Source organism: Hippichthys cyanospilos, chromosome 10, assembly GCF_059441005.1.
Source record: "Hippichthys cyanospilos isolate Australia breed blue-spotted pipefish chromosome 10, RoL_Hcya_1.0, whole genome shotgun sequence".
NCBI lineage: Eukaryota > Metazoa > Chordata > Actinopteri > Syngnathiformes > Syngnathidae > Hippichthys > Hippichthys cyanospilos.
The window spans coordinates 4301867-4320940 of record NC_142378.1 but is presented as its reverse complement, the minus strand read 5'-3'; the positions used below and the strand labels follow the sequence as shown (position 1 = coordinate 4320940).

Genomic DNA, 19074 nt, shown 5'->3' with positions numbered 1-19074 from the left:
ATGAAAGCTTCCAAATACGCTAATTTTTTTTTATTGAAAGCAAGCAGACAATCCAGCGACATATCGACAAGTTCATGACATTATACTGTTCCAACAGCTCGCATTATAATTAAAACAAAACAAAAAAAATCTAGTGGCAGGTGGGCAGTTCGATGACTCCATCGTTGCAACTCTGCCGCATGTTCAGTACGTTGTCATGTCTGGTTCCCGGGGTGCACCGGAACTCGATGACATCATCATGAGTGGAGTACAACTTATTATCACGGCTGTATCTGAATGCAACGTTGTGTGTGTTCATGAGTTCTTTGTTCACGGTGCAGGGCTCTGCAAGAAAAGCATCCAGATTATTCTCGTCCTCGTTTATCAACAAAATATTACTGTTGCCGTTGAAAAAATATTGAACGTGAAGAAAACTGTTGTCGAGCAACATCCGTGACTTACTGAGGCATTTCATCTGTCCGACCCATTCCCCGTTGTTGCAGGTCATGTAGGGTTGGCCTTCCATGATGTAGAAATTCTGGCAAATGTACTGAACCTTCTCATTGTGTTTGTAACTGAATTTCGTGGAGGACGCGGTGTCCCCACCGGCAAGGTGAGGTGGACGCTCACATTCCAAAGGAGCTGCAAGAAACATGACAAATTTAGGCAACCTACAACATTTAATAGGCAACAAACACGAAGGAAGACAAGGGGCTTGAACTTGTTTTACTCGCGAGGAGAGCGAACAGAGATATGCTCAGTTCACCGATCTCCTTTCGCTATGGATACACTCTGTCCGCCCCTCTTATTCATTAGGGATGTTACAAAATCACATATCTTTTTCTGATAATGGGAGATGTAGGTAGAACTCCATACACTTATCAGTCCATGCAATCACTGCTATCTTCTTTTCCAGGAACATAGCAATAGACCCCGTATTGTTCCATCCTGTGATTAGGTCGCATGTGATTAGATTGTTCTGTAAGCAGGTCGAACTGCCTGATTTTCTTCAGTCACTGCTGCAGGAGACATGTCGTCTTCTCACGCTCCTCACAACCAACTCCGACAGAAGATACCGGTAATGATTTCCATGAACCGGGAAAGCAAACCATGTACCCATCCATCGTCAAAAATATTCAAAAAATGATTGTCTGTGTCAATTCTGACCGATTTGGGCCATTGATCTTCATTTAAGCAAAACAGAAAATAACACCGGGAGGGTTGGATTTTTACCTCCACATGTTGGAAAGGGATTGCTCCACTGGCCGTTTGGAAGACATTCAACCTCCTCATTCCCCCGAAGCACTTGACCACGCAGGCGGCAGACAAACTTCAACTTTTGTCCTTTTCTTGCTTGTGTGCCTTGCAGTCGAGTGCTCAAGCGTACATTATTGGGCAAATCTGTGACCCGGCATGGTTCTGTTTTCAAGAAAAGAAAATTCATTCATACAGACAAATCGTGGTAGTGGTCAAAAGACGTCCCACAATTTAGATTCCAAACCCGAATTTCTTTGTTTTGGTGTCTTATTGGGTGTATTTGTCGTTTAATGTTTTTTCTCTGTTTAATTGCTGTCTTTTTGAGCACGAGAAAGAAATTCTGCCTCAAATTATTTTGACGTTATATTGAAAATTAAAATCCAATTGATGTCAATGGGAAAAGACGGTTTGGAAATTCGATTACATCGGAAGTTGCCCGGCATCCCAAATGGTCGTTTTTGAGGGATACATTGCGTCAAACGTGCTCGGTTATTCCAGCAAGAATATTAGCATACCAGTGCAAGTCGGGAAAGGGTTGTTCCACTGCCCAGTCGGCAAGCACTCGATTTCTTCAGCTCCTTCCAAAGCATGGTCGTCGCTGCAGCGAAACCGTAATTTTTGTCCGATTTGTATTGTTTGAACCCCTGTTGGCAGCTCGTCTACGCTAAGTTGCGGGTGTATTTCTCCAATTTTACAAGCAATATCTGTGGGAGAAAGAAATGAAGTATTTTCAAAATGGCAAATTAGCATTTGGAAAACAATCACCTATATCAAACAAACATTTTATAAGATGTTCTTGAGATGTGTTTTAAGGTGAAATACCTTCAATAATTGGCCTATTTTAATTATGTTTTGACATATAAAACGCACTGCATTATAAGGCGCATAGAATAGAAGCTACAACAGTGGCTGGGGTTACTTTATGCATCCACTAGATGGAGCTGCTCTAAAGGAAATCCCAACAAAACAATCAGATCAGTCAGTCAAGCTTTACAATCAGAAATTAAGAATAAAGATAATTTGTGAAAATCGAGAAGAATGGGGAAAAAAATACTTTTTGATTTCTTTAAAAGACTGGTTAGATCACAGGTGTCAAACTCAAGGCCAGGGGGCCAGATCTGGCCTGCCACATAATTTTATCTGCCTTGTGAAATTCTAATTCTGACTTCAAGTTTTAAGGCTTTTTGGTGCACCTTTTAGCGCAGAAAATATGATAATTTGATTAAGGGAAGGGGACAGCTTAAGAAAACTTTACCACCCTTGAACAAAGCACCATGGGCTCGCGCCATTTTTTTTTCGGGAAACAGTTTGCTCTGACATCAGCAGTATCAGTATGATACTAGAATCAAATCAACCGTTTCCATCACCGACCAGCGTTGCCTGCTGCAAATCATTTCATTCTCTTCACAATAACTTGGAAATGACAATTTATCGTATCAACATAAACATCCGATTTGGCCGTTGGCGTGTGACGGTTACCTTCGCAAGACGGAAAGGGTTTATCCCAAAGTCCGTCTTGACCGCATATTAGCAGCGGACTGCCACTCAGTTGCTTCCCGGGAAGGTCGCAGCTAAACCTGAGGTAGCGATCAGGAAGGATGGCCTCTTCGTCGTCTGGTAGACCGTCGATGGTGATCCCTCCCCGTGCGGGCGGCGGCTCGCATTTCATTGCTACACACACACACACCGAGTTAGCCAGCTCACCCAAAGGGCGGACGTGATTGTGCTTGATATGCTTCAGGCGGCGATAATCTCTGATGTCGGTGTTTGCTGTCTGCCAGAGATTATATTGTCGCGGTTGACTCTCCGTGCCGTTTCATTTCGTGACACAAATGTGATTTGAGCTCATTCGCTGCCATGGACTTCAAAAATCAATTTCAAAGGACCCCTATAATGATTTTAAGACTTCCGGAGTTAAACGTATGCTTATAAATTACCCTTGGCACACTGGAGATACAATTTCTTATTAATACGTGTGGCGTTATGTCATTTGATTTTTTTTTTTTTTTTTGGCCATGTGAAGTGTAATTGCACCTCCACAGCACCAGGAGGAGCAGTGGTGCTTTTATTGTAAAAGTCTGCGTGGGAATTGTAAACATTCTAAGCCTGGTGGCATTATGTTACAAATTTTGGAAATTCCTTTGATTTTTTTTTTTATGATATCATAAAAGAATCAATGGGGAAAAAACACTAGGGGGCTGAAATTTCCAGTAGATGATTAAAACATGTCAAATTTCAAAATACAATCATTCTGACATTTCTATGTGATCGCAGCTGGATATGCGAGATTTGGTGTACAGAAAAAAATCATTGTCCAGATTTGGGACCATATAAATCCATTATAATTACAATATTTGAGATGCATTTTAATAGGATTCATTCCATTGATTTTCCTGCGATTTTTGCAACATTCCGTTGAACGGCAGTCAAACTATGTCCGCAAACAGAATATTCTTTGTTGACTTGTGTTTCAACTCAAGACAGTAGGTGGCGGTAGAGACCTTAAAGTGTCATCATCACGTCACAGACGACAAAAACAGACCATAGCATTTTTAATTTTTTTTGTTTCTGTAAATATATTTAACCTACATACGCATGGATAGAACTGATGCCACCGCTATCAGAACAGCACCAATATAAAATAATGATGTAATAATAATCGATGCTTGTTTTGAAGACTTACGTTCACATATCGGCACATGGTTAGTCCATTTGTCCAGCATACACGTCCTGGTATCAATCTTACTTACCATTTGATAGCTGTAAGGAGTTGAGAGATTAGAACATCAGTTTCAAACAAGATATAGTGTTAAAAATGTCATCATATTTGCTCCAAAATCATGAAATCATTCAATCTTAAAGGCATGTTTACATGCTTTTTATTTGGAGTCCAGTCAATCTCATGGAGATCTAAAATGGCGGATCTAAAAATGGTTATGATTAAATAAAAGTACGGTAATAAATTACTTTAGGTACCAAAGGAATTTATAATCGGTACTTAATGACCTTAAACAATTCGTTACTTTATGACTTAATTTCCTAAAATAATATATGTCTTTGGGATGGAATGAGTTAATAGATCCACCTACCCCGTATTGCAGAAGTATTTGATAGTTGCCCCGAAAACTAAATCGTCGCCCTGGATGATTTGATAATAGCCGTTTGGAGTGTTTTCAGGAAGTGGACATGGCTTCACTGCAAATAAAACAAAACAACAAAATTATTGGCAAAACATCAAATTAGATAGTTTTGACCTCTTTGGATCAGTTTATGAATTCAAGGATTTGCTTCTTTTCCTTCCATGGTTGTAGAACATAATGCATTTGTTTATTATTGCCAGCATTTACTGTATTTTCTGCACTATTAGGCGCACAGGATTATAAGACGCATTTTCAACAAATGGCCTATTTCAAAATTAATTTTCATATATAAAGTGCACTGTATTACAAGGAGCAGAGAACAGAAGCCACAGTAGTGGATGGGGTTGCGTTATGCATCCACTAGATGGAGCTGCGCTAAAGGAAATGCCAACAAAATAATCAGTCAATCATACTTTTCAATCAGAAATGAAAAATAAAGACGATTTGTGGAGAGTACATGAAGAATTGGGGAAAAAAGTTTTTTTGCGCCCTGGCCCCATATAAATTTTTTCAAAATTGGAACAAGCAGCATATAAAAATTCCAAGCAGGGTGTTATAAAGTTGTAACTGAATAATACATTTGTAACTGAAATGCACAAGTAATAATATTGAAGAATTTACTTGGTGATTAAGTCATTTAGTTTTTGAGAAAATTTTGAGAAAATTGAAGGCTTTTAGGTGCGCCTTATAGTGTGGACAAAAATGACATTTTTAAAAGTTTTGTTGATATAAATACAGTTTCTGGATTGTTTTGGTGGATTATTTTACATGAACTTTTTTTGCCTGGTCCCATATAAATTCCTTCAAAATCGAAGCATATCTAGCTGAAAAAAATTCAAACAGGATTATAAAAATTGTAACTAAAAAATACATTCCTAACTGAAACGCAGAGGTAAAAATGGAAGACTTTACAAGTTATTTTATTCTTTCTTCAAAAAAACGAAAACCTGCACTGTCCGCTTTTGAGAAAATCCAACGCTTTTGGTGCGCCTTATAGTGCGGAAAATCCGGCAGTAGGCTAGATATTTTAAAGCAACTTATTTTGAAATTGTTGACAGCACGTTCGGTTGGTTGGGCACGTAAAAGTAGGACGAAAGCGCTTTGAACTCACGGAAGCAATGTCCTCGATTGACTGCCGCCCAGCCGTCACTTGTACATTTATATCTGATGGGGAGCCCTGACACGTAACCCGTTTCACAAGTGAAATGTATCACGTCTTCGTGGCCGTACTCGGTCTTTGGGGCGTCTGGCGCTAGGCCGTGAGGGACTTCTGGGAGCCTCAAACATGCTAGCAGACATCCGCACGGTTAAGCTGACACATTTCAACTCGCAAACATAAGCAACTTGCTAACATCCTTTAATAAAATACCATTCGCCAGGCACAATTCTAGGTACAGGTGCACAATCTCCTTATGAAATATGATATCATTTGAAATACCTCCTAAACAGTGCAAAACATCTATAATTATAAAAAAAAAAACTCCCGTAGATAGATCATCTAACATCATTTTTTGTTTTACTTCTCGCATCACTAAAAACAATTCTGACGCAGTGACAAATAACAAAATAAAAGCGAACAATGTTTTTCAAAGGAGTCACCATAACAGAAGTAATCAATAATTGACTTGATGTTACACTTAATTTGCTCTTAATTTGAAAAGGAAACTATAAGAGTAGAGAAATAACATGCTTCATGTTTCAGTGCTTCTTGATTATTTTTTGCAACCCCCCTAGCAGAAAGAAATGTCATTATATATATATATATATATATATATATATATATATATATATATATATATATATATATATATACTGTATATATATATATATATATATACTGTATATATATATATATATATATATATACTGTATATATATATATACTGTATATATATATATATATATATATATATATATATATATATATATATATATATATACTGTATATATATATATATATATATATATATATATATATATATATATATATATATATATATATATATATATATATATAGACGTTGAAAAAAAAACCTTTAAAGTGAATCAAAATGCCTGAAATAAAATCAAACATTATTTAAACTAGAAACATTTAAACACATAAAATACATGAAATCAATATATAATCATAAATGTAAATTATTCTGGAACATTAAACACAGAAGCACTAATCGAAAAATTTTGTTGTTGTTGTTTTCAAATTTCAGGCACTTTGAGGCGCTTTTTTTCAGTTTTAGACTAACCTGTATAAACACTAAATAGGAATTAAAAGTTGTGTTTTTTCCTTTGTTAATGTTAGAGAGGATACAGGTTTAGATATAGTTAAACAACTTTATAGTTATTGATCTTATTTAGTCGGCCTGGTGAGTGGGGGGTGGGCGCACAACTATATACTAAAATATACCCCTCCAAAAGAAAGATAAAAGCCTATTTTAATAATAATAATAAAAAAAAAAAAAACGATAAACTTTGCGACCGATGATGATTACAGATGGGAGACGGGTGATACAATTTTTATAGATAATTATATTTATAACCAAATGCAAGTGTAAATAATGTCTATCAAAGCTCATTGTGCAACTGTACCTAATAAAGTATCCAATCAGAATGATCATTATTTCGTGGTATAAATCATAACCAAATAACAACAAAATCACATTCAAATTAACCTTAAAGTAGCTCCACTTTCCAAAACCAAAGATAAACCAAAAATAAACACAACCTCCCTAAATATGAACTTGCCGTCAAAGGGAAAAAAAAGTCTACCTTACCATTTTCCGACAAGGACACTCTCACCTTCCCCCAAAGTTCTAGAAGCAAAAGCAATAGATGCAGCGGCATACTGGCTTGCCGCTGCGTGCCGACAAAAAGCCCGGACAAATGTCGAATTCTCGCGTGTTTGTCCCGTGGGAGCGCCGGGGTTCAAAACATGCGAGATTGCATCAAAATGGAAGACGCCAACGTGATGCATTCATGCACTGTGCACACCGTGCGATTGCTCCCTCGCTTGAGCAACTCTGACATTTTCGTTAAAGTTTACACGCAGTCACTCTGGCGCAATCGGAATCGATATCCCGACTATCTCTCGCCGTCGCGTCGAATGCGCGCCGAAAGGCTGACGCACATCTCAAAGCGGAGCACAAACAAGAGCGGCGCTGATTGTTTACCAACAGTTGTTTGATTTTTACTGGCTCCCAAAGCCACATGCAATATATATTTATGTGATGATTCATCTGCTTGAGTCCACTTTTGATTAGCACAACCGTGGCAGGAGAGTGCAAAGTTCATTTGCAGAACGCGCTCGAGTGCCAAGCATTTCCCGAAACGGAACACGTTGTTTGTTTACACCAGGCGCAATCACGCTTTGAGTTGGTTCTATTTGAAATTCTGTAAATTGAGCCAGTTATATAAAAGGCATTTTTTACCCAATTTTCGGACCATAAGCCCCATCTTATTTCTCATGATTTGAGCTTTACATCTTATAGTCCAGTGTGGCTTATCTTCATTTTATTTATTTTCAATGACCACCAGAGGGCAATTCAGCAGTAACGAAATGGAACAACTATGAAATGGAACTGAAAAGATGTAAATCAATGACTGTGCTCACAAAGATTGTTGAAAATATAGTTTTGAAAATATAAAAGTAACATTAAAATTGAATAAGATCTTGTTTAAAAGTTTGTGGCATGTAAATTTGATACACATTATATCAGCGGTTCTCAAAATGTAATCCGTGAAATTATTTGAGTGATCGATAAAAACTATATATTTGTGTTAACTTCATTTTATTTGATATTAAACTGTGAATGTAATCACGACTCTTCAATAAAGCAAACAAGTCAACCAGTTTCGAATATTTTTTTAAAATGTAATCATTTACAAATTTGTCAAATAGAGCCACGTAATCCATGTCATCGTCAAAGCGATCGATTATTTTGTCACTTCATGACTTCAATAAAGCAGTAGTGTTCGTTGAAAATATCAACTTTCTAATAAATATGTTGGTGCTAAACGTATAGGCATGATAAGTATGTTGAACGAAGGATGTTGCTGTAAGCACACTTCACACGAATAATTGGAATAATATAAAATTGGAACGGCGTGAATCGGATAAACTGTGAATGAGCTGAAAAGCGTCAAAAAACAGGCAGAATAAAGGAGAGGAATAACATGACAATGCACACCAAAATAAAGGCAAACAACATTTTGCAAAGGAGCCACTATAACACAATTTTGCAATAAGTTGCTTGATGTTCCAATTCATTTGCTCTCAATTTGAAAATGTACCGTTCCTGTCACAGCATTGAAAAGTAGGGGTTGGGATCTTTGGCTGGCTCATGATTCGATTCGATTCCGATTTCGGCCAGAATCGATTTTTGAGTTTCGATTCAAAACAGTTCCAGTGATTCAATCAATTAAATGTGATTTGTGCTTCAATCTATAGATGTGCAATGAATCATCATCTTTGCAAGACAGAAAAACAAATGGAGACTGTATTTTTTTTTTTTAATTTATTAAGTTCCGACTCGTAAGGTGCATGCCATTTTACACAAAAATCGCATGGGGACAAATGCTATATTTTTAAGCTAACTATAAACAATCTCAGCAATATACATATTGCTTGACAGCAACCCTGCCTTCGCCCCCATATAAAACAAAAACAAAACAATTATATTGTCCTTGCAATTTTTTTAGATTTCCTTTGGCCCTTCAGAATCGCCTTTCCTAATTGGAAGCTGTGGACGAAAAGGATGAATTTATCTGACCTATTTTGTTTCTGCATTAACACAAATCTCAAAGTTATGAGGTTCATAACACCACTAAGTATTTTCAGCATCATTGTTACACATTTTCATTTTTCATCAAACAGCACACTGTATATTAGGGGTGCTGCACCATATATTACAACAACGTTATAATAATCACATTTCAAACTGAAATACTCTTCATTAAAATTATTTTCATGATGACATATAGTACAACTGTCCAATCACATCGCATTTAGACCCAGAAAAACAACCGATTGTAATCAGCTGATCATTTTTAAAACTTATATGAATCGGCACAACGCACACATTTTATTCTAAACCCAAATTATCTTTATTCAAGGACCGCAAATAGTCCCTCGAGCCGTAGTTTGGACACCCCTAGATTAACCTCTTTAAACTGTAAGGAACCGTATGGAATCGTGGAGATCTCTCGGATTCCAAAGGAAGAAGAATTAAAGTGAGACATTAGTCTCCCTTACCTCCGCATTTAATGGGTTCACTCCATTTGCCATTGACACAGGTTGCAGTACCCCCACTTTTTTCACTCGGTTGGACACAGCGATACTCGATGACCTCGTCGTCCACATATTTGTCTTTGTTGTCCGTGAAGGTCATGATTAGTTCCGCATCTTTGGGCTTGGAGCAGTACGCTAAAAAATACAAGGGCAACAATGTCGAGTTTGAGCTTCCCTGAAAATCGGCGGCCTATTTTCTTGAGCGTTTCGATGAATTCATGCGATAAAATGTACACCGTGTGTAGTGGTGCTTCTCAATTATATTTTGCAAAGCCCCCCCCAGGAAAGTGAAAACTTTTGCGACCCCTCCACTCTATAAATCATTCATATTTTAAACATTAAAAAAAGGAAAAAGCAATATGAATCAACTGTCAACAACTGGTGACTACTTTTTACAGCGTTAATACGAGTTACAGCTTAGTCTAAAACTAAAAAAAAAAAAAAATAGTGCATCAAAGTGGCTGAACCAGCTGAAAAGCTGAAAAAAAAAAAATAGTGCATCAAAGTGGCTGAACCCCCCCCCCCCCCCCAAACCTTTAGGGCGGCCATGTTTGTGTAACTAGGGGCTAATCTAATGAATAAAAAGAGGACTTGACAGGATGTGTTCCAGAGCGGTTGGAGATTGTAACTGTCAACACATCAGTTTGTTTCCTCGCGAGCAAAAAAATCTGAAGTCTCTTGTCTTCCTTCCTTGTGTATTGTTTATTAAATATTCTAGATTGACTGAACCTGACAATCTTCGCCTTTCCGGTGATGTCTCGCATGATTAGATGGGATGCAATTGACATAGCTGTCTTGCTGAGACAAAATGGACACAACAGTGGACACAACTAAGTTGTATTCGTATTCAGAATAAAATGTCAAGTACATCCTAAATTGTAGCAGAAAGAAGGAAGTACAAATCTTTTAAGTCTTCTACAAACTGTGAACTGGATTTTTTTTTTTTTTTATTTCATACAATTTTTTTGACTTACGTATACACTTAATGTCCTCCATGTCCCACTGGCCATATTGACAGGTGACTGTGTCTTTTCCCTTCATCATATAGTTCTCCCGACACTTGAAAGTTACTTTGGAGTCCGACAAGTATTCCCTCTGAAATGAAGTCAAAATGACGGCATTTTCAACTTTCGGAGGCGGACTGCAGGTCCCGGCAACAACTGCGGAATATAGAAACGGCAATTAGCTTCTGAAATTCCACCGTTAACTTCAAAAGCATTGAAAGAAGACTCTAGGGAGCTGAAATTTCCCCCAGCTGGCACCACCATTCAAGTTTCAACATGACATGATCACAAAGTTGTCATACAACCATGAGTAAAATACTGCGAGAACGATGTGGAAAAAAAATGACACAAAAATGGTCAATGCACTGCACAAGGGTTAGTTCTAATGAGTAATCAATTATTTTAGTAATTGATTAATTTTACCTAAAATATTTGCTTACTCTAGTACCGAAAGCAAATGTTACTATAGTACTTTATTAGCTCAAGTAATTGATCGCTTTACAGCACCTTAAGTGATTTCCACTAACTAAATATCTTTTTAAGACACAAAAATAATTGATTACTTTAGGAACTAATATCCTAAATTAATCACTTATTCAATATTGGCCATTTTTAGATCCCAGGTTTAAAAAAAAAAAAAATCAAAAAGCAAAGCAAAAACTCAACCATAACTATCTGAAAGTAGCTCTTTAAAAACGTAAAAATACGTCTTTGGGATTGAATGGGTTAAAAAGAAAAGTGACTCACGGTTGCAAATTGCGTCAAGGGCTAATCCATTAGAATCCCATTTTCCTTCCACGCACAGCATGCGCTCGATTTGAGGTTGGTATCCGTCCCTGCAAATGATCTGGAGGCTTTCGTCTTGTCCATTTTGGTTCCTTTGGTGATTGATTTTGGCATTAGCAATCACGGGGATCTCCCCACATTTATTTTTTTCTGCATTACAAACACAGAACAGCAAAAAAAAAAAAAAAAAAAGTACATTAGTACAACCACATGAAATGAAACCTGTTTAAAAAATCTGATGGCCCATAATAAAAACCTTTAAAACTAAGTCACCATCACACATTTTAGCGTGATGATAAGTGACTTCACCAATGGTGTTCAAACTACGGCCAGGGGGCCATTTGCGCCCCGCCATCTACATTATTGCGGCCCACAAAATCTTCTGCAAATATACATTTTGACGTACGATTTAAAAAAGTAAGAAAATAGTTGAAATGGTATGCTGTGTTAGAAGTGTAAAAATGTCCCAACAAAAACTACGTAGCTTCTATTCTATGCGCCTTATAATGCGGTGCGCCTTACATATGAAAACAATTTTAAAATTGATCATTCATTGAAAGTGTACCTTATAATCCCGTGCGTTTATCGTATGGAAAAGATGGTAGACTGGCTGAACCCCTGTTAAAATTTCGTATACCCCTGAAGTTCCTTCTCGGTGTTGAACCTTACCCACACATTGTTCCAGCCCAAACCACAGACCGTCGATGCATTTGGCTTGACCCCACCACCCTTTCGTGGGAAGTTTATAACCATCATTGCACGTATAGTAGAGCGTGTCACGTAACGGACCCACGGCGAAGCCGTGCAGGACATCTGGTGGGGGACATTCTGTCGAATCCACAAAAAGAATTCAAATCAAAGGCACTAATATCTCATAACCTATTGCAACTGAGCAACTGTTTTTACCCGAACAGTTCTGAATCCCGGTCCAGCCGTCAAAATCGCAAGTCACGGTGAATTGTCGATCGGCATCATTTGCGCATGCGTATCGCACGCGTTCCCCTTGGTTGTAATAGGGCCTTTTGGTGCGGATAATATCTGCATTGCTGAGTTCCAGTTGTTTACATTGGTGCCCTAAAATGAGTCAGACGAGTTAAAAAAAAATACATATAACATATATATATATATATATATATATATATATATATATATACCTTCAAATAATAAATTTAATATTGTTGTTCCTTACCTGGACAAAACACATTTCCGCGCCAACCATTTTCAGTGCAAGTCAGAGTAAACCATTCCTCAGAACCTTTGCAGGTAAAGTAAGCCGTTTCATAGTTTTTGTATATTTGCTTGTTGCCACTATAAATTTCAGCACTCCGGATATCCTTACTGTCACATGTTATTTCTGGGAAAAGAAAAGTGATGGTTATCGTTTGATATGATATGAAAATGGATGAATCTTATCAAAAGACAATTGATATTATTCCTACTGCAGAAAAAAAAAAAATACTGCATGAGGTATTGTGTCCATTTTTTGGACAAATTCTTCCACATTCTACTTGCTGTCTTTTAGCTAATGGATGACACTTTCCTGGTAGTATGACAACAAAATGGACATGCCACTCCAAACATTGGCAAGATGTCACCATCTGGGTGAAATTTCAGCTCCCTAGTGCCTTCTTTCTATGCCTTTCCCTTTAATGTGAAATGCCTTTGACGTAAAGATTAAAAAAAAGATCAAATGCTACACAAGGGTTAAAAGGTGAAATGATTGATATTAATCAACGCACATAGGGTTATTTTTTCCAATCAATCAATCAATCAATCAATCAAATAAATCCCAATTTTGCCAGCATTCATTAATGAATGCATGCTGTCGTTTTGAACCTCTAAGTCAGGGGTGTCAAACACATTTTTTTCGCACATTGCGGAAAATTTTGGAACTGAGATTAACGAAGGTTATGGAAGTTGACATGATTTGCTTTTGCGGGTCGCATAAAATGATGTATAGGGCCAGATCTGGTCCCCGGGCCTTGAGTTTGATACCTGTGCTCTAAGTGTTTAGACTATTGGAATCTTTAGCCTCTTAGTGTTTATTATTAATGCTGTTAGGGGTATCAAAATCCATGGCCCAAATTGGGTCCAATTGACACCAGGGTGGTTAAAAAAAAAAGCAGCATAAAATCGAGTGTACATTTTGCACATGAGTAGTGTAATCTTACCTTGGCAGGGTGGATTTGGTATCCAGCCGTCTCGCGTGCACTTGAGCAGTGAGGAACCATTTGTTTTCTTGTATCCTGACCGACAGCCGTAGGAAGTAGTCGTGCCCATTTTGATTCTCTGTCCCCAATAGAAGTCCCAACGCGATACACTTTGGTGCCTTCGGTTCTCGCAGGTCACCTCTGGGGGGAAAAAAAAAAAGCCAAATTGGCAATCTTCGGATATCCGGACAAGAACATCACCATCAAGTTATGTCATGAGTCCAGAATGAAAGTTGACTCTACCTTGACATACTGGCCTAATGGTCCATTTCCCATCGTCTTTGCACGTTGATACTGCGAAGGTCTGCTGGGGGCTGGAAATCCAGTAGCTGTCTCCGCACGTTACGTTTAGCGTGTCGGTAGGCGAAAACAAGGACGTGTAAGCGGGTTCGTAGCTGGTTCCTTTAAGGGCTGGCAGCGTCACTTTGCATTTAACCACTGCAATGTTTCGAGGAGAGTAAAATCACTCGTCGTCGTAGCGCGACGAACGGAGGCAGTAAATGCAGTTCTCAATAAGAGAGACTGGAGTCAAAAACACAAATTGAGCAGTTCGGCACTGCAAAACTTCAATGATAAGAAAGTTAAAAACAGCCTTATAATATGAAATATAATCTTATTTTATGTGTAAACAAGCAAAATATCTTGTGTATTTTCTTGTGTATCTTTAAATACTCTTCATCTTAAGACCGTTTTTCTTAGTTTGGCAATGATAGCAAAAATGAAATCATTTTAAATATGGACACATATGCATCAGTTTAAGCATTTACGATAAGACCCCTTTGTTTTCCTGCTCTGTAATTTGAGCTGGTCGGGGACCTTCTTCTCTCTAAATGGTGTAGCAAGTTCTTGCATCAAGTCACCGATGCCATACATTTTTTTTTTTAACTTACCACACCTTGTGTAAATATTAATAGTCGAATACAGGGTTTGTATGCGCTTAAATGAGAACAACATTTTTTTTTTTCCAACATACGTTCACAAGCAGGTCTGGGGCTCCATTCGGCTCGCATTCCAACTTTTGTGCAAGTTGAAGGTCTGTCTTCAGCATACTTGAAACGTGGATTGCATCGGTAGGACAAGATGTCATGTTCTTTGTACTCTTGGATGTTTCCATGCACAAAACCGTTTTCAATCTTTGGCACTTTGCATTTGACCGCTGGTGACGAATGCAGAAAAGGAAGACATGAAAATAATGAAAATTAAAAATCTGTCATTCACATATACTCACATACGTATTCAAAAATACTTGTAGGCTAATTGCTAAAAGCAACATGGTATTGAAATGCACACGCTCCCATGGCATTATGGGAAAAATTGCAAAACTGAAAAATAAAAACATAAAAATGATGAATAACGAATGTTTACTTATTTCATTTTTCACATTTAGCCTACAAGTACACACAAACAGACTTGCAGGCTGAATGCTACAAACGTAGCATTTTTTTCCCCCATAATGCTACAGTGCAGCTAAATGGCATTATGGGAAAACAATAGAAAACAGAAACATTAATAAAAACATAAAAATGATCAAATAATATTTACTTATTTAATATTTTAACAAACTGGTACTATGTAGTCCAAATGCTAAAAAAGAATAACACAACACACATATTTTATTTCCCTGTGGCATCATGGGAAAAAAAAATGTGTTTCAGCACTCGCTTGCAAGTATGTTCGAAAGTAAGAAGCATTTTTTCTCATAATGCCACAGAGTATTAAATTGCACATGAATTATGAGATTATTTGGATTGTATTGGTACAATCTAGGCCAAATGCTAAAAAATATATTATATATATATTTTTGAAAATACTTACAAATGCTATTAATTTTCCTGTGGCATTATGGGAATCATTCTTTAGCACTTAGCTTACAGCTGTGTTCAAATGTACTTGTCAGCTAAATTCTAAAGATAAAGCATTTTTCCACATACCCCATGGCATTATGGGATGTTAACTTACTTAATTTAGGATTTTACTGAATTGGTATAATATCGTCCAAATGCTGAATAAAAAAAAAAACAAAAAAACGTGCACATGTACAATTAAAAAAATGCTATGCTAGCATTTAGCTTACATGCATGTTTGAACGTATTTTGTAGTAAGTTTGAATGAGTTTGTCACAAATATCAACTCCCCGTTGACAGCTTTTCCACTACATGACGACTGACGAATAAATATTGCCAGAAAAAGAAATGTTATAGTCTTTAATGATCTCAGCTTCCTGTTTCGGCGCAACCGTACCTTGGCATTTTGGAGGACGGCTACTCCACTCTCCATTTTCATCGCAGACGATCTCGGACGGTCCTTCGAGAATTTCTCTGCTGTTCTTGCAACTGAATCGAACCACGTTGCCAAAGTTGGCTTCGTCCGGGTCGCCGATTACATCCACGTTGTCGTCCACGTTGATCACGGGGCACTGGATCGCTGAAAGAAATGTACTCGTTGAATTTACTTGGCGTTTGGCTATCGGGCTTCAAGAAGCTCCTTGATGCTAAGGCCGAACCTTGGCAGACCGGAACGGTACCGCTCCACCCATCCGCCATGCAACGTCGGTAGTTGATCCGACTGACCATTTGGAAACTAGAACAAGGAAGACGCAGATGAATCAGAAAGGATTTCATGACGAGTAGTCGCTATTTGTGACCGCGTACCCTTCGTGGCAAGTGTACTTGACTTGTGAGCCAAAGACGAAATCGTTGCCTTGCTCCAAATGAAAATTTGCATTCTGGGATTCACCAGGATGACCGCATGGCTTGGCTTGAAAATACAAAGAGAGAAAGAGAGAGGAACGTAATTAATTATATTTTATAGCTGAAACGATTAATAAACAATTAATGGATTATCAAATTAATTGGTAAACGATTTGGATCATTGATTATTTGTTTTTAGACTTGCATGACCAAATGTCTTGGTTTAAAAATGCAAAGAGAGAGAGCAACTTACATTCATTAGGAGGTGAAACAATTAATCGACAACTATTCGATTATCAAATTAATTGGTAAATGATTTTGATCATTGATTATTTGTTTTGAGACTTGCTCCAACCAGGATGACCAAATGTCTTGGTTTAAAAATGCAAAGAGAAAGAGCAACTAGGAGGTGAAACGATTAATCGACAACTATTCGATTATCTAATTAATTGGGAAACGATTTTGATCATTGATTATTTTTTTTGAGACTCGCTCCATCCAGGATGACCAAATGTCTCGGTTTAAAAATGCAAAGAGAGAGAGCAACTTACATTCATTAGGAGGTAAAACGATTAATCGACAACTATTCGATTATCAAATTATTGGTAAACGATTTCCATCATTGATTATTTGTTTTCAGCCAGGATGACCAAATGAATTGATTTAAAAATGCAAAGAGAGAGAGAAGAGCAGCTGAAATTCATTGCAGAGGTGAAACGATTAATCGACAATTATTCGATTATCATATTAATTGGTAAACAATTTTGATCATTGATATTTATATTGAGACTCGCTCCAACCAGGATCACCAAATGTCTTGGTTTAAAAATACAAAGAGAGAGAGCAACTTACATTTATGAGGAGGTGAAATGATTAATTGACAATTATTTAATTAAAAAAAAAAAAAACTTACGTTGGCATTTTGTACCACGAGAATCCCAGGTTCCATCAAGGCAGATCAGCCTGAAAAATCCGCTGTGTCCCACGGCGCAGGCCACCCGCACTTGCTGCCCGCTTCGGTATTTGCTTTCCAAATTTGTAGTGTCGAAATTCGAATCGTACAGACGGCCGCTTCGGAAATCGTCCAGTGTGCAGTCTGCGGGACAAAAATTAAAGCGGCCATTCTAACAAAGGTAAAACCAATCTATTTGTAAGGCGCTTTCGTCTTACCTTGACATTTGACAAAGGTCAAAACATGCATCCACAATAAGATCACACAACTAATCGTGTTCATTTCGTATTCTTCGCTCCGAACGGTCCAACGCAACTAAAAACGGAGACTGCGGAGCATCAGTATTCGTAGCGAGATTACACTGTGGATTATGCCGCAAAAAAAAAAGTGATTGCGCAATGATTTACGCAAGTCCCCAGATTGTGTCCAATATTACAGTCAACGGGAAGGGAGAAAAACAAAAGGCATGTGACCCGCACACTCATTCATACGCAAACTTGACGGCACATCTGGTTCCTGAAAAGAAAAAAAAAATTTAGAACGTGGCACACGGATGCTAACGTACAATAGAAAGTATTGGAAGTATTTAGCTAGACTGCATCTAAAATTTGAGTGGGTGTACATTCAGTCAACAATTTGCTTCGTTTTGGAAGCGTTAAGGTTTGTTTATTTTCTGTGTTTTACCTTCTTGGTAATCATTCGCAGAGATCAATACTGCAAACGGAATCGACTACTATTCTCGTCAAAGTTCAGCAGTGAATGTGTTAATTATTTACAGGATGAAAGGCTTCGTTTTTTTTTAATGTGGACAAATACACGATTACTGATATTTACGATATGTTTGTTTATGTTATTTCATGCTATGTTTAGTTATGCTTTGCTTATTTTATGCTATGATACGCTAATCTATGCTAGGCTAATTTATACTTACCTAAACTGTTCTATGCTATGTTATACTTTTGAATGAATGAATGTTTCTTTGAAAATGAAAAGAAAAAAAAACTATTGAGATAACACCAGCCATAAAACAATTCTAATAAAAACAACAACCGATAAATAAATGAAAATAAACAAAGTGCTTGCTAAACAATATGTTAGTTTATGCTGTGCTAATCTTTGCTATGCTATGTTATACTTTGCTAAACTATACTATTAGGTTATGCTATGCTAATCATTGCTATGTTTTCTATTATTAAACTATTCTATGCTACAATATGCTATGCTAAACTATGTTATATTATGCTAACCTATGCTGTTTAATGTTACGCTTTTGCTATTCTATGATATGCGATGTTATGCTCATGCTTTGCTGACTATTCTATGCTAGTTATGCTATGCTAACCTGCTTTGCTATGCTTACCTATGCTATTTTAAGTGATGCTATGCAATGTTAAGTTTTGAATGTAGAACGAGGCGACGGCACCAAGGTGGTTGAGCAATGCTGAACATTTTTTGTCAACCTGATGTTTTTGGTACAACTTGTTTTGTCTCTACGGGTCACCGAATAAACCAATATTGCCCAAACTCTTACTGCTGGGGTTTATGAGTCAGTTGGGCAGTATCCAGTGACGAAAATGATTTGTTATATTTTGTTTTGTGCTCAACTCCTATTTACTGAAAATTCCTGTGACATTTTAAACTATGACCGAGTTGTAAAACTAGAAATATTGATGTGACTCAAATAGGCCAATCATTGAACAAATTTGCATAATTTTTTGTGTCTTTGTTGTAAAATGATGAGAAGTTTAGCTGTTTAGACTTATAGGGGAACA

General features: G+C 37.3%; 1 protein-coding gene across 1 annotated transcript; it reads right to left on the bottom strand.

The window, feature by feature from the left end:
• Window positions 1-15: 15 nt before the first annotated feature.
• On the bottom strand, window positions 16-17869 carry LOC148416671 (complement factor H-like). The gene is made up of 21 exons (XM_088425009.1): window positions 17521-17869; window positions 17264-17446; window positions 16312-16417; window positions 16164-16240; window positions 15902-16084; window positions 14634-14816; window positions 13904-14098; window positions 13622-13801; window positions 12640-12804; window positions 12357-12524; window positions 12120-12278; window positions 11412-11600; window positions 10635-10820; window positions 9625-9795; window positions 4326-4431; window positions 3920-3996; window positions 2716-2907; window positions 1752-1940; window positions 1213-1398; window positions 442-621; window positions 16-324 (listed from the first exon to the last, which is right to left on the bottom strand). The coding sequence occupies exons 1-21, from the start codon at window positions 17582-17584 to the stop codon at window positions 131-133; spliced, it is 3333 nt and encodes a 1110-aa protein (XP_088281135.1). The 5' UTR covers window positions 17585-17869; the 3' UTR covers window positions 16-130.
• Between the last annotated feature and the right edge of the window lie 1205 nt (window positions 17870-19074).